General features: G+C 35.0%; 1 protein-coding gene across 1 annotated transcript in view; it reads left to right on the forward strand.

The window, feature by feature from the left end:
- Window positions 1-25,105, forward strand: part of LOC128873958 (uncharacterized) — a 61,067-nt gene that overhangs the window by 23,056 nt on the left and 12,906 nt on the right. Inside the window, exon 2 of the mRNA XM_054118049.1 lies at window positions 21,922-22,124. Within this exon, the coding sequence (XP_053974024.1) occupies window positions 21,922-22,124 (203 nt within the window). The remainder of the gene's footprint in view (window positions 1-21,921; window positions 22,125-25,105) is intronic.

Raw genomic sequence — 25,105 nt, forward strand, 5'->3', positions numbered from 1 at the left:
GTATGCAAATAGCAGCTTGCATTAGATATGTCAATAGACGTGGCTCTCCACTGCTGTGTAACAGCGTTTTACGATAAACTGTAGACCAAATGATCCCAAAAACTGCGCTAGTTAGAATACCAGATTCTTTCTCATCTAGCGTAATCACCGAACTTGGCACCAACCGCGTCTCTCTTTTTTCGGGATCTGAACCACTTTTTAGTAAGGAAAACATTCAGGGCTCAATGAGAGTGCAGTCAATTGGGCATTCGAACAATTCATTACTCCAGATATTCAGAACTATATACTAAACTTGTTCTTCAACTATTTGAAAAAACTTTGCTATAAATTACTATAATTATATCCAATGATATTACAAGTGACGTTGCTGTTGGTCTTTAAGGTTCGAGAAGCTGACTGATGGTGTGACTTTTATTAGTTTCAAATAGCACTCGAATCTATAACAGTTAGCTTACATAGCCTCTTTTATTGGTAAATAAATGTTATATGTCGAAAAAAGGAGAACTTTTACTCATGTGATTTACTACTTACATTTAAAAAGAATATGCCATATAAGTATAGCTTTACAAATAGTTACAAGAATGATAGTTTTGGTTATCTTATTGAAATAATGACTCAAAGAAGCTAACTGGTGAGATTTCAGAGGATTATAACACGAAAAAAAATGAGCCTGCACTTGATTGACATTTCTTCATCGATACAGTTGGCAGACTCCGAGAGCAAACTTTGGTTAAGTGATCCAGAAACCTCCTGTATACATCCTCCGATCAGCCACAGAAGTCACTATGTCTAAAGCAAGACTGATGAGACTACTAACATCCCTAAGAAAAACCGAACAACCCTCCATCTTCTTCCGAAGCTCTCTTTCTCCCTTTCCGTCTTTCTCTTTCTTTCTTCTATCTTATCGTCTCGTACCACCCACCACGATTTATCAGTTTACCCTGGTCATGGAAATTCTCTCAATTTTTAATCCAATCCAACTTCCTCGTTCCAAAACATCAGACTGGAGACTGAAAGAGAAGTCCTCTAAATAGAATTCAATTGCCCAGAATTTTTCAAGCGGGTTATTTCACTATTGGAATACTATTAAAAAAACTCATTTTATGAATGAGAAGAAAAGTTTCTTTCACGTCGCGAAGACAACGAACAATGAGTCTGCATTTGCGTATCTACACACAATTATTGTTCGTGACTCATCAAAGGTATATTCGCACGGAAGGTGCGTTCAACAGGTATAATTTATCGGCAATAAATTTATAATATCTTCGTTATATTTCAACGAATTACTTGTAAATGGTGGCAAATTATCGATCAAAATTTAAAACATTTTCACCATTTACTGTTATATCGAAGATATCGAAGTAATAATACTATGAATGTAAAAAACCTGTAAAATTAACACTTGATCGCATAGATACTAAAATGCTTTCACGCCGTCCTTCAATTGGGTCTGAGAATTTAATAATAATGCGATTCTTCTTGAAAATATCTTCGAGATAAAACCAAACAAAGAAGAATACCACGGATCGGAATTTCATCACCCGAGGTTAGACATGGGCAGAATTCTCATCTAGATAAAAATGTCGAATAACGAGTGAAAGATAAACAACGTTTGATCATAGTAGACTATGCAATCTTGAAATTCTTGCTAGTGTTCATAAATATGCCAGCGAAATGAATTTACTTGACATTCTTGTTAAATTTCGCAGTGTAAAATTGCGATAACTTTTAACCTCCTTCATGAATATATTGGTTACAATATAATTTCTTATGTTTTTTCAATAATATCCAATACGTGATGTCATATTGTCATTTCAATTTACATATTTTTGTTACTTGCAAAAATGCAAAGAAATCGTTCGTAAAACATTCAATGTTTAATTTCGTTTCTTGTGTTTATCCAAGGATATTTCATATATTAATTTACATGATCTTGATGTTTGTAAAAATGTGAAGAAATCATTAGTAAAACGCTAAAATTATTGAAATCATGTAGGTACAATACAACTATTTAAAATTGATTTTATTGAAAATAAAAGGCCCCAAAATGATTTGTTTTCGAAATCTCAGCTACGCCATTGTGCTCGAGGGACCATGCAATCTTTCGACTCATGCGATTTTACACGTTTTTACAAAAGATCATTTCCTATATCAGGCGCATCGCATTCAATTTAAAGCAAACATCGCCGCGTTATCGAGAACATTATCCATTATATTCAGCAATCGACTGGAAAGCGTTCCATGCAGATGTTCCGCGTCTCTATTTTCCAACGGAGAAGTTATCGTTACGCGGGAGAAGTTCGCGGAACCTTTCTACCGCTTTTTCGTTTTAATATCCTCGCGAAAATCGAGAAAGAAAACAGCTCTTTTATAATGAACCATCGCCGATGCTGTACATTCCAACTAGCAACGCCTCCCTCGAAAGTTTTCCCAGGCTATTCGAACTGAAACGAATTCCTGTGACTTCACCGTGCACCATCTGAATGCATTTCCAATCCGGTTCGAAATCGCATTCCCCAGACGTTCCAATTTTCCAATGGCGGGAATTCAGTGGAAAAGTAAAAACGTTTAGAATGTTGTCCTATATTAGCCCGGCTCGTCGACGACGTTTGCTCGTTTACATTTGGAGTGCTTTCGTAAAATGCGACGAGCCGAATTTTTAGAGAAAATTCACTTCCTTTCGAAGCATCGACTAGGAGTCCACCATCCACAGTTAGCGAAGAGTTGTGTTAGGTTTGATTATTTTGAAATTGCTGCTACTAGAAAGTAATTTTTCTTTGCCCAATTTTTGGGTCAATCTGTTGAGAGTCAAGAGTGGATATTTGTTAATTTATAGAGCAATTCTTGCTTTATTGAATTGTACAATCAAAGATTAAGAGATTTACAGAAGAATCTATATAAGAGTTTAGAGAATATCTATTTCGTGATCTAAAAATTGAAGATAAATAATGATAGCTACTATCGAATGAAACAAATAGAAAATTAATCGCAAATGAAATATTTCCTTGGTAGTGCAATTAAGAAAGTACAATGAAGAAGCTACAACAGTAAAAAGGAAATTAATTAAGGAGGAATCTTAATAAATACCAGGAGTGAAAATTAATATAATTGTTAGTCTTGATAAACAAATGGTTTCGAAACAATGTATCTCGGATGTCAATCTTAAAAACAGGAAAGATTATAATTCGAAATAAATCTGTTCGTACTTTTCATGTAACATGTAATTCGAATATCTGACTAAATGACGTATCACTTGAAACTGACTCTTTTTCAAATTTTATCTTTATAACAAGGTAATCTCGAGAGATACAGGAAGCGAACAATAAAAAAAAAAACACATTGAATCGTATCACGCGATTCATTCGTAGCGTTTCCTATATTTTCACACGAAATTATCTTTCGAGCAGCGTCAGAGAAGTCACGTTTAATTGAAAAACACGGCAGCTAGACTGAGAGGATAAAATAAAGAGGAACGAGAAACGAAAGCAATCGCGTTACGAGACGTAGTTGACAACCAACGTTGGCCCAATTTCGCGCGTGGCAATTAAACGTTATTCGTCGACCACGAGTAGAGAAAATTGCTCAGTCAGACAGCACGATGTATTGTTGTCCTTTACTTTTTTTTCCCCTACTCGCCACAATCGCTTGCGGATTCGAACGTACGGCGTGAAATAAAATCAAATATTGCGCCTTTCAATTAACCCTCGTAGAATGAAAACATGATTTCTTTTACACTGTATATTTAAAGAATTTAGAACACCTGGAAAATTTATTCTTTTCTTTGTCAGCTTCATTTGTACTTTGCAAACACAGAGAGAAGGTACGTTCATAAAATCTGCAAGGTGAATTTTGTAAGATTATTGCTTGGAAAAGTTTGTTCTGTTACACTTTCTGAGTACGATTCAAACCGTTAAAAATATTTAAAACAGAGTTTAGAATAAGTATGTTACGTAATATTAGTTTTGTTCATAATTATTTAATACTGAAAATAATAATTATTATTGAATACTATGTAATATTGAACATTGAATATTGATATTTAATTTAGCAATATGAACAGGTAACATAATTCGTCAATATTATTTTATCTCGAAACACATTAGAATGTATTCAATAAACAATGCTGAGAGAGACTTCTTGAATAAGTTACATGTACCAGGATTTGTAGAAAGTAAAATGGTGAAACAATATGTTATCACACTGCCGAAATTATTAATCTCTGTGTTTTACTGAAAATAAATAACTCATTTAAATATAACAACTGAGGAAAGTCGAAACAACAATCTTCTCGAATCCAAAGCGATTTTGCTACTGGGTGAAAAATCAGTTTTTTCAGGCACCATACAGAAGCTCATATCAATGGAACAAAGGGCCAATGAAATTATTACGGTTGAAAGCTTGTTTTCATTTTTTCATCTTACATTGACAATCAGAGTGGAAGTTGGTCCAGAGCGTCGCGTTTGCACACATCCGCGAGCACAGTAATCGAAATCGAAACCTACTCATACGGAATTTAATTAAATCTGCTATCGGAAATCTGATCACAAGAAGATAAATGATTATCTTTTTAGAACTCAGATTCTCCGACACGATTTCAACAATTACCTAACGTGAATGAAACTTTGATATTTATAAAATATCGACGAAAAGGTTAGCGATTAATAGAAAACTAAGTTTTATGAATAATACAATAGCTAATAATTCTGAATATAACAGGCAAAAGTTAATATTACTTACCTTAATCCTTACTCGTGGCGAATCTTCAGAAAACTTCTGGTAAGGAATGTATTTCTATTTTATAAAACGTCGTTCACATTCTAATATAAACCACGTAATTCGTCGAATTTGATTAGACTAATTCGATACAATCCAAAAATATTTTATCTGAAGGTGATGAGGACGATCTTAAAATTGGAAATGTTAAAATTATACGTTCCTCTTCGGTGATGGAAATAAGGATGGTATCAAATTGGCCCGGAAGTACATATCACTCAGTTCGAATTATTAGAACCGTAATTAAGTTTCCAGATTTAATATTGTCTAGTGTAGAAATAAATTCTATCATGCAAACCGAATGTGAATTACTGGAAGACAATTTGAGGCTACCTTGTAATTCAGACTGTTCAAAAGCAATTTAAATTCTCTCTCGGCAAATTCAAATTGCTTTTGCAGAATTCGCGTCGTATCGTGTTTGCATTGCATTGCCTAGTTTGTGCCGTATGCCGGTCCTCATCCGGCAATCCATTTCCTACGCGCAAGGCATTTTGCTTAATGTCAACAAAAATGCTAATTTCGTCCAATTATCACGACTGAACAATTTTTGATACACACCGTGTTCCACCCACGATTTCTGCACGTTTGAAGTCGCAAGTTCCGTTTGACGAGCTTTCATCGATATTTGCCGACATTTTAGTATTGAGTTTGATATTACTTGAAACATATAGTCAGTTGAAATTACTGCAGGTCTAATATAACAGTAATAATTAATGATGATTATTAATGTATGCAACATGGCCGAAATTAATTACACGCATTGGTTGCTTGCGATTAGCATGACTGAATATTAACACACAAATAAGCTAACGGGAAAGGAAATGGTAATTTCACCTTTATTATTCGGAAATGTATAATACAGTTTTAATTTCTGCTATTTATTAAATGATGAAAATACCTGGGGTTGCAAATATTAATCGATTTAAACGAAACGTGTAAACATTTGTTCGTCCACTATTTTATCTTCACGGTGTTTATTTTATTTATATTTCTTGTGTTTTATTGATTCCATCATAGATCGTTGATATTATTTTATTATTTAATAAGCGAGTTTAAGAATGTGCTGTAAATTTTTTTTTACTTATATTGGTAAGAACGCTTCGCATTATATGTTATAATAATTCCCTTGATTATCTTTGTAATTTTGGAAATTTTTATTTTCTGAAGATAAAGCTAATAAATGACGATTACGATCTGGAAGCCCAATAAAAATGTCAACATTCTTATTAAATCAACCGATTTTTTGTTTACACCTGCATTTTATTTGTGAGAAAATAATTTCCTCCACGTAAACATTCATTTTGTATTCTTATCGACCACAAAAGCTTAAACATCGCTTTAATATTTTTTGAAAATATCCACTGCACGGTCGAAGCAGTGACACAGAATGCATTCGATTTGACTCGTGAAGATTCGCTTTATTTAATCAACAAGCGACAAATAAATCTTTGTCGTTATTTTATTTCAATTACATACAATAGATCAGAAATTCCCGAATACCGAAGAGGTGAAGGATGCGGAGGAACTCCAGAGTCTGGAGAATCGAAAAATCGCTGGAAAGTACAATCACTATGCAAGACGAGGGCGTAGGTCGCGTTTCACCGCTATTGAAAAATGGATGCTGTTTCGTTGGCGACGGGCGCCGCGCGAAATAACCGTGGGCACCGGAATCAGAAAGAACGGGGCGACGATCGCGATTTGCCGACTCATTACAACAGCCCCGGAAAATTCTCGAGCGAAACCGTAAATGCTTAAGCTACGTGAAGCGATAAATAAGAGGAGCAAAGAGACGTAACAACAGGAAGAGGCGTACTTGAACGCGGCGCTGGGCTGCGCATCGGTACACAGGATAGCACTGCGGCAAACGTGGACAACTCCCGATGGAACGTGGAACAAAATCATTAAGACTCGGCGAACGATCAAAAGAAGTTACATTCATCGTCGCGCCAGCGCGTACGGCAGCCCGTAATTTTTCCTTTAATGCTCGTTGATAGAGTTCAGGATGAGAAAAACGCACAACGGATCTCTATTCTGTAACTTTTATCGGTGCCTGATCTCCCCGTTTGATTATTTATTTTTTTTTATCTGTTTGGCGTGTTTATTGTACCGTAACAAAACAGGATGCAGGAGAAGGAAGTAAAACGAAATGAGAATGGATAAATATAAGTGACGGACAAGAGTAAAATGTCTACTATAGAAACTATTAATATTTGAAAAATACAAATGTCAATTTTAAGCTTTTCGCTGCTCGTCACTATACTATCGCGAACGTTCGAGGTACAGCAGTATTGTCATTCACATGTTTCAGAATTGTTTGAATATTCGTGTTTGCGAACATTCTCGCAACTCTTTCATAATTTCAACGCGACATGTATAATTTACACATACGCCGAATGCGATATCATATGGAGGTGGAATGAAAATTTTTCAACGACCATTGTCAAACAGATGAAGTTTCCCCTGGATGCTCCGCGTAATTTTTCCACGCTGTGGTCTCTGCAGGGATTGTATAGGGATGAAAGAAAAAAATAGTTTTATGTAACAGTAAAAACTCCCAGCAATACGTAAATGACACACGCGGCAAGCATCGCGCACGCGAAAGCCTGTTTATATTGTTGCGCTACTCGCACGCGTCGCACGCATTCTAGATTACGAAGGAAACGTCAAATTCTGCCAGCTTATCTTACGATTGACATGTGTTATTGCGCGACATCCAATGTCGACACGAGGAGCGTTTACACGCGCCATCTTCACGGAAGGAAACATTCGTTTCCAACGCGAAGTACGAACGACATGCGATACCGACGACGGCGACGCTTCTATTTCCGCGTCCGCCATTGGTAATCAGCTTTACGCCGATGGAACGATCCGGTGGATCGTAAAATCCTCTACTTCGTGACATATTGTTCGAAAGAAAGACTAGACGGGAAAAGCACTGCCAGCTTGCTCCATCGATTATGTCTTTTCTGACATTATAGCGAACGACAGGAATTTTGCTTCAGTTCCTATTAACCTGCGAGTTTTATTTGGAATAGTCTAAATGTAATTTGAATAAATCGTACATTTATGTTTAATCTTTAAACTAAGCAAACTGAGAAATAAACGTGAATACAACGTTGGACATAAGCGTGATATGAAACCATGTTGAAAATGACACGAGTCCATTTTATGTTTTTGCTAAATATTTAATGGATTACATTCGAAAGCAATAATGAATATGCAATAATGGTTATATTATTAATAGGATCATTATATATATATATATATATATATATATATCCAATAAGACTCCTTACTTCACAAAATTATTTGAGATCAACAATTCAAAAATATCAAATCATTTTTTCGCAAAAGTATTTTAAAAAATGTTAATTTCGAAAGGTTGCTTCAAACTGAACGTCGTAAATTTCTGTACACTTGGCATCGTATACAACCACGTAATGCACAATGTGATATACTCCGTTATTCACTAACGACAAAATTTATGGATTTCGTTAATTGTGGAATTGTTGCAAATGTAGTCCCCTTGTCGTATGCAAAGCTCTGTGAATTGTGCGTACACGGACGCTGACCGGGAACTTCAATGTTTTTAACTCCTGAATGAACTGGATTCATTGCTTAATTAGCAGCATGTTTATTGCCCCATACTAAATTACATCGACACAATGGGAAATGTAAAGGCGTGCCATAGTGTCGCCGGGAACTAAAAATAATTGAAGGAAGAAAAGATCGAAATAACAATTAGGGAGGAAATGTGGGACTAAAAATCGATCGGGGATAAAATTAAACATAAATGTAGACGAAAGTATTGAACACGGAATATAAAAAAATCTAATAAATTAAATTAAAGTAAGAGTGAAAAGAGAATGAAGTCCACAATTAACGGATTCGCGATCAAAAACCTTGAACAAACTACTAGATTAATCCTGAGAACAATGCTTTCGTGAGAAAATCTTGATAGCTCCATTCAGAGAAAGAGGAAGTGAAGAGTGACCGAATTTCATCAGATAGAAGGTTCAAGGTTACGCTTCCAGAATCAAATTAAAGATGTATCTATATGTACTTTGTTAAAGTATTTTTAATTAACCGTAATTATACGCTTGTAACGTCGCACTTCCTTGATCATTAATCGTTAACGTCCACGTGTAATTAATTTTTTTCACTTTCCACTTTACGTATGTCAATATTGGTTCATTTACAATTAAACTCATAAACGTGCTCGAGTAATGCGTGGAAAACGGTATTTTTCGATATCTCGGTTTTTGTAATTTATTAAGACGGCCTCAATTAATTTCTTTCGGCTAATGAAATAAAATCGAATGTCTTTGAAAATGACTATAAGACATTAGGGATTCGACACGGTGTTTTTATTTGTGAAAGAGCACGTAACAGGAATGCGAGAAAAAGAAGTATGCGCAACCTCGTTGATGTACGTACACACGACGTTATGAGGAAGCGAGTGCAGCAACAATAGCTGTACATTATACTGACAGCGTAGAGGGGATAAGGTGCAATCCCCTTACACGTCCACCGTCTCCGTACTCAACAATGAACTCATATTCTCATGTTTTCTACGATTCTTCCCACCTTCGTGGTTGTTGAACCAGACTTGTGTCTCTGAGAAATGAAAAGGAAGAAGGCACAGTGTATTAAAATAATGTACCCCTTTAAGTCTTTAGTATAGAAACGTCCCTGTATCGTTCATGGTTCAGTTTTCATTTGGCTCTCCTTCCTCGCCTTCTTCGAAAGATCATCGAGAAGATCTTCCGTGTTAGTCTTATAAAATGGTATCAGTGAGACATGAAAATTTTGTTCCTTTCTTGAAATAATCTCATTATTGCATTTATATAATTTTCCACTTCAATTAACAAATTTTCAATGTCAATATTAAAAAGTAATTTCACTCCTTTCTTTCTTCTTTTACGCTGTGTTGAAATAATTCTCTCTCGAATCAAAAGATCCTAATCCTAACACAGATATTGTGTTTTGTTTTCTCTTCTTACATTGTTGAGTAGTGTCATACTTAAATTAAAAGTTTTATAATATAAATAGTGTTATTATAACATAGAAATGAATTATATTTGTTCCATATCGTCAACAAAATAAATTATAGTTTACCCCGAAAGGAACCTACAACATTGTCTAATCTTTTAAATAATTCATATGGAGAAATAGAGGAGGATAAATGTATTTCCGCAATAATTATATTTACCTTCCATTTGTAGCAAAATGAAGGAACACCACGAAGTAATTTCCTTCGGGTTAAGTCTAGATCAGACATTGGGATTAACAGAGAATAAAACATGATTGGTTTCGTTGAATCACAAACCGTCGGGGACAACGATTTTAGAAATCTCACCAGTTTGAAGCCCCGAACCGTATCAGCTCTATGTGACCAGCATGAACTTCCCCGAGGATTCCGACGCCGCAAGGCAAACGTGTTACGGAAAGCTTCGAGAGCGATTCACGATACTACCACCGATATATCGACGAATTCATCCCCCCCCCCACACACACAAAACCGACAAATTTCACCTGACGCCGTCTTCGTGGCATTTCCACTCCTTCGCGCTTTCGCAGGAGGCAGTCATGAAAAGTATATACCCGCAGAAGCGAGTAAATCATAAACGTACACAGACATGCCGCACATACTTTCGAAGTTAAGCCAGCTCGGAGTCAGGTTTCAGCTGAATCTCGGCGAAGAATGATGGGTACGTGGTAGTTTGATACGAAGGAAGACAAAGAATCGGGGAACCCTATTGTATCACGTTTTCCTTCTGTGGTATGTTTGGTTTACTCTCAGCAGTTTCTTAGCATATCGAACGTACACAACACTTGTTTGACTTGGACGAAAAAGATTCGCGACTCTTCCCTGATCGAACGTGCGACTGCGAATACGAAAATCCACCGAAAACAGTTTGGCGCACTCACCCTTGCGAAAAATTAAATGATACAATTATCAGATGCCTTATTAAAGTGATATAGAAAATTCGACTCAACAAAAAGACTTGTAGAGCAGAACATGAAACATTTTTCTGTCTTTATTACAAGCTTTGTACTGTATGACATTTCAATACCTAGGATGTGATTGTTTTTACATTTTGCAGTAGTAAAACATTTTTAAGTAGTAAAAATATGAAATCACAAAAAGTAACTAATTATTTATATCTACTATACTAGAATGTTCTTAACAATGTATAAAAATGAAAATAAAATTACAATAATACAAACAGTCAGGATATATTTTAAGAAATTAATTAATTTGTTGTATCTCTATAAATTCTAATGTACCAATTTTATGAATATTTTATAAATACAATTTCATCAATTGAATGAAACCTAGATTCTTAAATCAAACGAAATTTGCATAAATATTTTGCGAAATTCCTGTTGAATTTCATTATTAAAATCGACTGATAACGTTCATTGGAAGTGTCATTTTTATTTTTGCAGCTGTACCAAGTATTGAAATTAATACATATAAATGCGTCCACGGCAAACGAATGAACATGATTGCTTCATCCGAAAACTTCCCTATGGATATTGAAACTGCAATTTCGTGATCCTGACATGAAATTCATATAAAACTGATTTTTCTCTCATAGGGTGTTCTGCGACGAATAGCATAGAAAAAAGAATTCTATAAAGCAAATAGTAGATCGAAAATAGAGACATTTTTTCAACGCAATCTAGTTTTCGAAAAAACTCGATTCGGACATGAAATGCAATCACATGTCCTAACGAAAGCACAGAACTTCCATAGAAAACATTGTTCGATAGTAAAAAAAAATGATTTCAGTTACTTTCGTTGAGACTCGAATGAGCTAATATTTATTTTATGTTTCAAATTATCGTTTTAGAGTCATCTTTAGTACTTGCGGTATCAATAAATTAGCATATGTTAATTAAAAAAATTCAATTAAAATATTATATACTCTGAAATGAAATCCTGGCTTGTTTATGAATATTTCAGCTAATAAAGTAAGGGTCCATCCTGAGTATTTTCATTCTAAATGACGAAAGTCGCCTCGGTAACGTCGGTAATCAGTGATCTGAAACTAATTTTGTGGTTATTCTGAACGGACTGAAATATGGTTGACTGTATACATTTAAATCAGATACACTGTGCACATAGCAATGCCCGTTGACCCCGCATTTATCCCGCTGGGAAAGATGACGATGCTGCGCAGGAAAATAATAGAGGTAACGGATGAAGGACGGAAAGAAGAACGTCTCGCGAGGTTATCAAAGAAGTTTTCTCGCTGATTTTCTCGAAACGAGTTCCTGTTTCCTTCGCAATGAAGCAATCCGGGCAATGCAATGTAATACATGTCCATTTTTCCACGTAGTTGATTTATTCTCGCCTCTGCGGCAAAGCCCACCTCTATCCACCTTTGAAATAGATCTCATTGGTCGTGTTCGGATCGAGGGTGTTGACCCGCACCGACTTCGTGGATTTTTGCGAGTCGAATATGCTTCGATGGAACAACCATACGTCTCGTTGAATTCCTTATTTGCATTTACATGCTTATACGTGCGACAATTTTTGCTCGAGTATTTTCACGTTCAATGTACTGTGCCACTGAGAAAATATTCAAAAGCAAAAACGACAAATACAGTTTTAAATGCAGAAAGAATTTATTACGTATACCACTTTATGTTTCGACACTTGGTATGGGACCTTTTCAAGAACAAAATATCTATTTCTTTTTAGATTATCGATATTCTATGTGTGATCATTTTTTCTTCTCTGTATATACATCGGTTTATATAACTGTTTCTAATTTATTAAAAAAATATGTAAAGGATTTAAATAATGAGATTTTATTTCTTCTGTAAATTAAGGATCAATGCCACAGATAAATTAAACAATTATATATAGCCATTAAAAGGACAAATGGGTGAATTCCTTGTTTCCATATTGCTTATTAAATCGTTTCAGCCATTTACCTTTATTCCACGTTCAGAATCAAATCTGCATATTATTCGTAGAAAGGTGCTATTAGAAATAATTAATGTAGTTTGTAGTTTGAAGTCGGCGAAATTTCTTCAGAGATAGAAGAACAATAGCGTGATACAGATGAAATTACTGCCTGCAGGCGTGTATCCACAACGCGAAAATAAATCTGTACAATTAGCGCATGTAGGCGTCTAAGTAAGAATACCTGTGTTACTCGCTCGAGAATACCATTTCCGGGGTAAAATTTATGTTTAGTTATCACAATTAAAACACGTTAGTTAACGAGAATTCTGCGGTAGGAAAGTACGAAACACCTTTAGAATAACTAATGAATCATTTCTATGGTTGGGTCTACGGAATTATTCGTGTATTAAAAACATAAGAAATAGTGTGCGTTTTCTAAAACAACGTGTCGTTCGTTAAACGAAACGTTTTCATTAGAAAAGAAAATGTTTCCACAAGCCTGGCCCAGAGATCTGTCAATTTATACTGTTCTAACGATAAGAGGTTTATGGTAACTGGCTGGGAGTTAATCACTAGCTTACCTAGATATGAAAATTAAAATGGCAAATGGAGCTTTGAATTAACCTTTCTGTATTTCTCTCATTTTGTATCCTCATCCTATCCTGTAATACTTGAACATATTCTTTTACTATTATATGTTTTAGTTGAAATTTAATTTAAATCTAAATATATTAATGTAATATATAATGTATATATACAATAATTAATTTAATGTTATTAAGTATATGACTTTGCATTGTTTATATTAAATTTTAAAGCGTCTCCTATAAACATATTCTTTTCCATTCGAAATTATAAAATAATTCTCTTTTAAAGAAATATTCTGTCTTAATACATCTAGTACATACCAATGAAATACTGCCTGGGTGCTCGTACATCCATGATTTAATTAAAACTCATACTGAACAATAAATGGCTGAATGTGTAGACCTGCTATATGTCCAATATACACAAAAATAAATTTAATTATTTTTCTTTCACCTACATAGAAATCCTCATACTGGTCTAAATATTATTATAAAACTATTCACGAATATTACTTTACGTTAAATTTCTTTTTCTCGATGTATTTCTGGCATTTCGAGGCTAATTTTAAGATGCTTTATACCAAATAGATTAAACCAGAGATCGAATGTCATTCTTAGTAATATTGTCTGCACTGGCTACATTTTTCATTTTGTTTTCCAATAATTCCAGCCAGGAATATATCGAAATCAAAGCATCTCCGGATGTGGAACGATGTCTGAGATCGATCAAAGTGTAAATATTACGTCTAACCAAGACGTGATCAAAGAAAATAGGCAGAATCTGAAGATCCTTATATGCGACTAGACGTCAGACACTTAGCCGAAATACCTCGCGCTGGTGTACATTTTATTATAAAACTTTTTACGAGCATCGTATAAAAGTTGAAGACCATTCGGAGGGTTCCTATCGCATTGGGTTCCGGGGTTTCTTTTTCTTCCTCCGATTACTGGTCGTCGTCTGCCACGGACTCGAAACTTTAAAAATTCAACAAGCGCCGCTGAATCTTCCAATATTAACCGAACCAGCCCGCCTCGGCTCATGGATTCTCCATTTCCATTGGAAATTAAATATGGCTCAGGAACCGTGGCCGATACGTAGCGATACCAGACGATCGTAACACTTCCATCTGATGGATTAAAGGATCCCGTTCCACCTTATAGCTACTTACTTTCCGAACCAAATCGATGCCGAGCGTTAAGATTAATGTTTAGTTCTCCATGGATTATATATTATTGAACGCGCTCTGCGTTATTGGATTTCGGAGTTATTTCAGGCAGGTTCTCAAATATTATCGAGGGCTTAAGTTGCTCGGCATCTAGTTACGTTTTGAAGGAATTTATAAGCGTTGAAAGTGGTTTGTTTATTAGCTTTTTAAGTATGAGCTTTAATGAAAATGTGAAAGGGTCTGAGAGATATAATTGTATCATAGGTGAATTTCAATAAAAGTAATTAATTGGTAAACCTTTAGGGCATACAATTATAATCAAAGACATGATCGTGAACATGAACATGCAGCTGAACGTGGATATGGACGTGGATGTGAATATCGATATGGACATGTATAGACGTTTAGACATGTAAACACTTGGGCATTGGACATACAGACATATAGTCATGTAGGTATGTATGTATGTATGTGGATATATAGACCAGAGTTTTCCAAATTAAATGACTCTTAAGGAATATCATAACTAGAAGGAAATATGGAAAACATGTTTAATGTACGAAACTGTAGATAACTCAACTTTTTCGATATTAATATAATAATCATAAAAACTTTAATACTGGAAGAGTATATTTTTCTTGTATCATGTTACATACTCTACTTGCCTCATTCCACTTAAACAAGGCCATTAACATAAGCACAAACTTACTCGTGTTAGTCACTTTACGTATGTTTACCTCTGTCTTTATGTTTCAGACGACGACTTCGATATACGAGGCATCGATGATATTAAATTTTCGAGAACATTTGATAAAATGACAAAGTATTGACATAGCATCTACCATATGTCTTATTGCAACATATTGAACATATTTCATGTTGTACATTGAAAAATGAAGTTTTGCTTACAATTCTCTACTGTTAGAAAACCTCGATTTTTAAATTAATACCAAGAAAATTGTGCAACAACATCACCAGACTTTTCATCTTTAATTCGTGCTAATTAGAAAGAGATTCAAATTAAAAACACGGAAGGCCGAGACGTCGGCGTCGGTCCAAACAGTAACCTTAATCAAATAAAATAGACGGCGTCCCTATCGGCCTTTTGATCTTGAGACAAACCATAAACCGCGGGCTGTTTTGCCTTTTCTTCGGAACAAATATTTTCAAAGGCTACTTCCACTCGCTCTTTTTCTCTCATCTTTCACGAAACAATAAAAGCCTCCGCGACCGACGGTGCATCAGGGATGAGGTTTCATTTAGTTGAGTTCTGAAGAAAGAAAGGGATCTCATTTCAAAGTACAAGCTCTTTACGCCTTTGGCTTTTCCGTTTTCGCGGCCGTAGGGGATCTTGCCAAGGATATACATAATGCTCGGAAGACTTTTTAGAAGGGCCGCACTATGGGCCCTTGGAAATATATAAGTAATTATGGCCTGATTACTATTCCCCGGCTACCGTGTACTTAGGCCGATGCGAAATTTATTTTACGCATAATGAGGGCTACGGCAGCTGCGCTTAATAAGAAAAGTTAATAACATCGCAATCATTCCCGCCGATATGCGCACGTTAATTTCGCGATACGGCGCGAAGTGAATTTCGATATTTCGGGACGTAAATACATATATCAAATGTGGTAAACGAGTATATCGACGTAATATCCCAATTTCTGTAAATTAGTTTCGCACGCGCCACTGAAAACAGATTTCACGAAGGTATTCAGAATATTGGAATAATAATCGTGATTTGTACTTTATTCTATTGCAAGATGTTTTGTTATGTAGCGAATCTCTCTCAAACAACTCAATTGTAGTTCATTACTTCGAATAATGAATTTCAAAAACAGTAATGTTAGAAGAAATTAATAATAGAATTTTGCTACCAAACATAGTGAAGGTTCGTAACTATTTGCTTCTAGGTATTATTTAATTATTTACTAGAAAATTTCTGCAACAGAGGTATTATGGTAGAATTAAGGACTTATTATAATTAAAGTAAAGATATGATAATCAACGTTACAGGATATTATAATTAAATAGGTACTTTAATATTACAAAATTGAAATTACGTGATATTAAGATCTTAACCGTATTTTATGACTGAAAATGTGAAATTGTTGCACCATGTTAGAAACAGTTGTATGTCGTGGGATTTACTTGTACGATAATTATAGAAACCGCGCCTTTACAGAGGGTTCGATACCTAAGCGCCGAAACGTACCGCGACTAATCCCAATAGTCTGTATTTTAACGTCAGGGCATGCAATTTGACGAAGAACGTGCAAAGTGGTAGCGAAGAAAAATGATTTCGGGATTCAGCTTCGCTCGCCCTATTATCCCAGCGATAATTTAAGGGCAAAGGGTTGATATATAGCTAGCAAGAGTGTGCGACGCCATTGTCTCGAGCTACTGTTATTTATGGGAAGGTTTCACCTTCCAAAAACGGAAGATGCGTGTAGCGCCAACCACGATGCGAATAACAATCGCGCTAGGGCGGTAATTAAGGATTAGCGGGGTGATTAGCAAACAACCGGTATTTAAATCTCGCCAGAGCGATCTGGCGAACGAATGTACGCGTACCACTGATTCTTTAGTGAGGCAATTAATTGCGCTCGTTAGAAATCTAAGCGTTCTTCTTACTTGTTCCACAGACGACTCTTTTAACGTTATTTTTATGTTATTGCAAATTCAGAACATTTAACTGAGAATTTGGCTATTCGAGCAAATGAAAAGAAATTTGAAATTGGAATTAAACAAGAGAATGGCCTAAAAATGGTGTAACCTAAAATCACCTAAAAAATCAGTACCAATAATGTCTGAACACCTTGTATAGAAACTAGACAGTAACATACATGGGAAGAAATTTCTAAAAAATAAATAATGGTTTGAAAATGATATATACAAGTTGAAACAATTTCTATGTATCATGACGGACAAAAAGAAAGTGGGAGTTTTGTGCAAGTAATTTTATTATTTAGAAAACTGTATTAATTGGTGACTCAAAGAGAATAGCAAACGAGAGTAGGAACGATTAAACTGTCTGTACCGTTTTGGTTTGTTAATGTCGTATAGTTGCAGTCGGTCGATTATCCAAACAACTCACGAACACAAACAACCTGCAGAATATTAAGTGTGTTTGATCAGCTGATCTGATAAAATGCAACTTCCCACATTAAAATTTGAATATCAGAGTCTCGTTGATTTCGTTACAAATTATAACACGCGATAAAAACGAAACAAACAGAAACGTTTGCGTTAGAAGTTATCGCATAATACTTGCTAAAAAATTGATACCCTATGCATGCGTAGTATATGTACAGAATAAATTTTCGTTTTAACGTTTCTATGGTGCTACGGCGAATATTCTTAAACGAATGAAAAATGGTTTAATACCGCGTAGAAAATGCAGCTTTCGGGCTAGTAATAGCGTTACAGGAAACAACAGCCAATATTTGGCAGATTCTGGGCTTTTGATGATCATTAAAAGCTATAAATATTAAATTTCAATCAACACGAAATACCACGATTAATATTCAATAAATACGATAAACCTGAAATTATTGAATTAAACTCAAAATGTTTGAAAAATGTTGAAATAAACGTATTTTCGTCGATCATAAAAGCGAATATTTGATACTTATTTTTTTATACATATATGTATAAATCAAAATACAAATTCATTGAAAATAATACAATAGCAAAGAGGTAAGAATAATAAAACAACTATGATGAAATAAAAATACACGATAGTGACAATATAAAATTAAGATCTTACATTTAAAGTGATATTAAACGTGTAAGACATATTATATTAATCTACATATTTCCATGGACTTTACTGAAACAATATAATTGAATTTAACGTACCATTACACTTAAATTACACATTAAACGTAGTTTGTGGAACATGTACATTCTGAGTATTTCTGTATAAGGCGACGATTGAATGCCGTGGATTACGATATTAGACATAACAGCCTGGAGCAATGCAATATTTATTTATTTACGACATTCCTGTTCATTGATCTGTATGACATTATCGGTATTCCGTTAATCGAAGGTACGAACGGTATCGGTGCTCTAGTATGGAAATGCAAATTGAACTGAATTATACATGGCATTTAAACCTTCTTGTGCTAATATGCAAGCACATTGCAATCGATCTCCGGTCAAACAGCTGATTATACGTATCCCAATATTGAAAATGTACGGAATAGACGTCCTCAGTTGCAAGCTCTAATTACATTCAACCTCTCTAATGTTGTCACAAAGTTCTGTTTCTCACTTAGATTACAGCTCTTGATACACGGTACCGATGGATGCAGGACGTGGTCGCCATGCGGAGGAATAGAGTGGATGACGCTAATTGATGACAGGATTATCACTAGTCGTTATTCATCCCATAGGTGCAGCGCGCATTTATAAAGCGAATGACAAGGTTCTGGATTGTAGAAATAAATTGGAGTAATCTCCTACCTACTGCGATCGATTTTTAATTAAACGAACATTTGCACTTGCTTGGTATCGGAACGCAATTAGGAAAATAATCGCCCGTAAGATCGAATCGGTTCGAGAGACGAGCAATGAGGAGAATCGGCTTCCCGTAAATTAGGTTTATCGTAATAGAACGACAATTACGATTATTAATCGAATTTACTGTTGGGTTACTTATTCATCCCAGTTATTTATTCTCTCCCATCTTTTTATGTATTTCTGTTTTCCAATACTATCGACATGTATACAGTGATTAATAATGTTATTACGATTGTTCAATTTCTGAAAAAAAAAAGAAAAAAAAATGGAATTGAAAATGCATTTAAAAGGAAACCTATTCCTTATTACGAAAAGTGCTTTTGTGATCTTAATAATACGTAACAATCATTTAAAAATTCTGCAAACTATTTAAGACTCTTGAAGAATAAACATATTAATATTTATCGCGCGAGTCGTTGTATTTATAATTGCTTGAACTTGTCTAGACATTCTCTTAATAATTTCCTATGCTATAGTAGAACCGTCTATCTATGTGCTAGGATAACGAAAGATATAACATACAATTACCGAGGTCATAATATCGTTGAAAACATAAAATTGTTGTTTTCTGATATGGCGTACAATTACGTCTTGGATTAATTAACGATTAATTGCATTACGTGCGTCGCTTCATAAGTAAGTATACTGGGCGCACGTTTCCGTGAAAAATGGTTAATTAAAGATAAAATTGGAACGTCAGTCCGGCGCGGCGTATCGTGCGCCATTCACGTGCGTTGCAACGGTGATCTCGCAAATCCGTGACCTGAGCGTTCAACTTGCAATAGATTTTTTTCCGTCTTAAGCCGAAACGTCGACTGAACAGACGAACTTGTCAGTCTGTTGGCGATAACTGAACTCCAGGCGTTCGCCACGTCCTATGACGAGCACACAAACACCGCCGTGGGCGTCCACGTTGCGTTCAGCTGGGAGTCTAACAATATTTACAGGCTCCAACGTGAGAATTTTATGCCTTTGGCAATAGCTGCGCCAGGTATTCAGATTAAAATGAATTATGAATGAGTCGAGAAAGAAAAAAAACTGAGAATCAGTCGGTGTAATAATGTTTGCGTTAGTTTTTTAAAATATTCAACGAAACGTTGGCTTAAAATGAATTGCTATTTCTGTAAAAAAAAAAAAGTAGCTGGAGTAGCATAGAGATAGCGCCTAGTATGACCGACACAAAATTGGACTACTTTTACTGATGAATGTGGAATGTGATAGAAAAATTTGAGAAAGAAAGATCCTAATTTTGTATGAAAAATATATTTTTGTAGATGTAGATTCTTTGGAATGATAACATTCATTAATAAGCTAGAGTTCTCCAAAGAACTTTAACAATTTCGACGACCTTTTGTAGTCATCTTGAAACTAATCAGATCGAAAACCTTCGCGAGTGTACTCACTTTACTCGACAAGGCTATGGATTATTCCATATTAGTATGTAACTATTCAGGAATTCCACTCTCGCGTGGCAAAGTAAGTTTACAAATAGTTTATTGAAATAGGGCAAAACTTGCCGAGAACACCTTAGGCATCAAAGACTTATGAATATTATATCACGATCATTAATTATTAATTTGTGCCTTTAAGGGAAATATGCATGTATAGTAGATTCTTCTGCTCTGCAATTTCCTTCTATGTACAATGTTGCGCGTGCAGATTGACGGAAGGTTCAATTTTCACATTAAACGTAAACCTAATATGTAACATGCGACTACATACTTCCATTCCGAAAGAGAAAACTGAACGTCGCGAAGGAATGGTGATCGTCAAACGTGTTCACCTCGTAGTGAAACATCCTAAAAACTGACGTTCGATGAAATTTAATTTGATTTAAATGTATTATAAATTATGTTAATATGTACAAAAATATTATACACAGAGAGAATAAAATATAAAAGGATACAATAGATGGGAAAAATGTACATTGTCACAGACAAACATATATTGGCTTTAATAAGAAATATTCTCAATCTATATTTAAAAAAAAAAAATTCGAAATCATCGATATTTTAAAAATAGGACTATATATTTTTATTGTCATGGCATAATGGTTGAGCCAATCCAACTATTTACGATAACAAAACTTTCATGGTTAGAATTAGTTATGACACATACTCGAAATAATTCCCATCAAATGCAACACGATTATGTAGACGATCAATGAACAATTATTTGTCAGTTATTCTTCTACTACAAGAACACTCTTTACGCTGAAAAGAAATGAAGCGCATAATTCCCTGCCAAGATATTTAAAAGCTGACACCGATGCCAGAACTTTTCCTGTCACTCTGCTCGATTCTCTTCCTGCGAACGTAATCCCCAAGGTGGCTAACGTTAACGCTGACGTTGCCAAGCTTACGCAGAAAGTTTCTTAAGCACTTGTCCGTTTAAGTTATCGCAGGGTAAGTGGTTGCCGCTTGACTCACTGGTAAGAAGAGAAGTATGTGATTTCCGTCACAAGAAACCTCGTTTTTCGATTCTTCGAGATGGCTCTTAAGTATCGTACTTTGTACTTCTCCGAACACTCTATTAGCCCAGTTTTACAATCTTCTACGATTTCTTATTTCTAGTTCTGATCACTATTATACACCACGAAGAAAAAATTCACATAAGCTAAATGCAGCTTCTTATTTATTACAAGAATACAGGAGAAACAAACTTTTTCTCTTTATTCTATAAAACTTTGTACGTTACATACGTATGTACAAGGTGGTACATTCCGTACCACTTCAACGTCTCATCTACTTTAAATAATAGGAACTGTGTTAAGAGAGCAACTAAATTTCCATTATAAAAGAATTAATTTTTAGTAATACAATTTTAATAAAGTGACATTTCCTATAATGGAACTTTCGCTCGATAACAGAAGCGAAATAGGTGTAGTACGCAATGTGTTAATGCAAGTGCTGCCAGGACTGTGATGCCGTTTTATTTTCAGGCGTTCGTGGACTTAGCAATGTCTCCATCGATATTCCATTGGCCGTAGCAGCTGGCACGACCGTCAATATGAGCTGCAGATACGATCTTCAATCGGACACTTTGTATACAGTCAAATGGTACAAGGGTTCCGAATTTTTTCGTTACGTACCCAAAGAGATGCCATCGATCGCTGTTTTCGGGGATTTGGGTACCAAGGTTGATGTAAGTACACGTTCTCGACAGTTTTACATCCAGATTGCAAACTAAATCATAGTGAAATAATTTTAGACTGATATTTGAGTAATCAAACCTCCTTCTTCATTTCTCATTTTAAAGTTTTACGTACGACGTGATTATAATACTATCCTGTGTTTTTGCATTTGGTTCCCAATTTTCTCGTTTTAAACCTCTTCAGGGATATTGATATATATGTCTACGTTTAAAAATTATCATTATCTACAATCACGGTGCTCTTTAGAATTGAAAAATAGACGGTATTAAAATGAGACTAATAAAAACCTCTGATTTGTGTGTATTCGATTAAACCATTTTAAATTAGTCCCTCAAGAGTTGGCTGCTTCGTTAATTAAGCACAGTTCGAATAAAAACGTTTCCAGAATTGCGTAACAGTAACACGCTGGACATTTTCTCGTGAATTGTCACCAGTTTATGTACGAGTTAGAAATATCCTCGAAAATTCCTGGTTATTAAAAGTTGGGGGGAGGCGATCCTTTGCGAATCACGTTTTACATTCGCACCTGACGCGAACCCGTCGAGAACAGAAGCGAGTCTCCCGGATTATATTTCCCCAAGTTTCACCGGGCTCTGAAGTTAGTTACTGCCATTCATGCTCTACTTTATTATATAACTCTTCATGACGAACTACGTGCCGACGTATGCACTTGTCTTTTAATTAATTAAAGATACTCGTCGTAATTGTCTGCATTCTCCATCGTGTGAAAATCTATTATTAGAAATCAAAGAGTATAGAAAATAGTACAAAAAATTAATTAAAGAGTATAGAAAATTCCTTCGTTTCCAGTCATTTTAATAAAAAAAAAAAAGAACTTTTTACAAACACTTCTGCCACAATACAAAAGATTCTGAAATTGTTAAAAATTTCTTGCAGTTGAATTTCAATTTCATGAACTGTTCTCTATATAAACATTTTCTTTCATGCATGCGCAATAACTAATATAAAGAATTTTATTTCATCCATCAATCACTGTAAGTTCAAAGTGATGTAAGCTTCTTTGAAGAAAAGAAAAACTTCCTTCTAGAAAATACATTTTATTTCACGCAGAGGATAAGAGTGTAATGAAACACAGACATCTACCTACATGATATACGATGAAAGTAAATGGAACTTAAGTACAAATATCGATTATACGATTCATATTTAATGTTGGCCCCGATTAAGATGGAATATCAATGCAAGATCGACGCTTCCAAGCGAACCAAAAAACCAAATCTCACGCTGACACACGAATTCCATAGATACTTGGTGAAACGTTAAAGTTTCTATTCACCGTATGCATTCTAATTTGCTAAAAGCGTGCATAAACATCCCTGACCAAGCAAACCGCACCGCAGCTAGTCGGAAGAAATCCTGATTAATCTGATGGAACTTTATTGATGATAATCATCTATATATTCCTACCGATTCTCTAAATTATTGTATATCCAAAAATAATGAAAAAAAATACATTATTGAATTATTTCAACGTTTTCATATTATTCCTTTGTTCGTGCAATACCTATTGTGCTATTTTAATTCAGCATGGTGGAACACGGGTGATATTAATTAATCAAATTTCATTCACTCGAGTGATACTGAACAAACTTATTATTCTGGATCTCCCACTACTAAACTATACGAAATTTGAACGAATCCTCGCACACATTGGGAATATATATTTGAATTTGGTTATTCACAGTGCCATTTTAACCAAGTTAATTCAGTGCTTCGATACATTTTAAACCGGGTACCTTTTGCACCGTCTTAATTCTATATGATGGAACGAGTCATTTATCCAACTGATACTGAAATTATTATTTTATTAATCATTGATTCAAGTAAAGAAACATACATCAAGGGTGTGCATTGTATAATTTTCTTTTGCGCCCCAACGACATTTCATCCTATGATACAATAAATCAAGAAATATTTTGAAAAGTGTTGCTACTTTGCAATCATATAAGAGCAAGATTGGGCAAAATAGTAAAATACAAAAATACTTACACAAGAAGAACGAAAGGTATCGAGGATGTATACTTGATAAAAAGTTTGACATTTCGATTAAATAAAAATAATTCATTTTTCGTAAAAAAAAATGAAGCTTCGAAGACGTATTAAATCATTACAACATATCAATGTTTCGTATCTGTACACGGGATACTTGATACTATAAAATTTCTCACGAAGTGAACACGAAGTACGGTTCGCGTGCAACGAGGAACAAGCGTTTAGAAAAAGGAGAACAGGTGCCACAAAATTAACGTTTCGACGCAAGTTAAAAATCTCTTAAAACCTTCACGAGGCTGCACGAATTCCAAGCGTACATGAACGAGTACAGCCGATCGAACAGCGTACCATCGAGGTGCTCCCGTGCGCGCAATACTTTTCCAATTAGATTTTACCAGAGGAAAGTACGAACAGCAGCCCATCGAGCCGATAAATCGCGCCTGACGCCTACCACTGGCGAGGAAGAAATACAGAACGTGTAACAAAAATTATAGTACGGCCGGAATCGCGGTAACGCGTCACTCAAAATCGAGTGAAAAATGTCGATTCATTACTCTCCCTATGCAGATTTGTTTACGAGAAAATCGCATTTGAAAATCAACGTCTACGAACAACGTATTGCGACTCTGTGCGATTTTTGATAGCGAATGACTGACGGAATTTATTTTCCACCATGCTACAGGGACCTGGAAATTTATTAATCGTAATATTGAGACTCGTACGCAATGTATTCGTTGGCTAAGTAAATTCTACATGTACCACATAAATATTTTCGTATTTATAATAATATTATATGTGGAAATTAATTCTGTGCCGTTGTATTCAATTATTTGTACTCTGGTTTAAGTAAAATTTTGTTTATTATTATTCTTCTAACGGATTACAAGTATGGCTAATAATTATAATAATTGCAGAAGAATTACAATAAGCAAAATTTTAATGACTATCAGATTGAGAA

This window comes from Hylaeus volcanicus, chromosome 3 (genome assembly GCF_026283585.1).
Source record: "Hylaeus volcanicus isolate JK05 chromosome 3, UHH_iyHylVolc1.0_haploid, whole genome shotgun sequence".
Taxonomy (NCBI): Eukaryota; Metazoa; Arthropoda; class Insecta; order Hymenoptera; family Colletidae; genus Hylaeus; species Hylaeus volcanicus.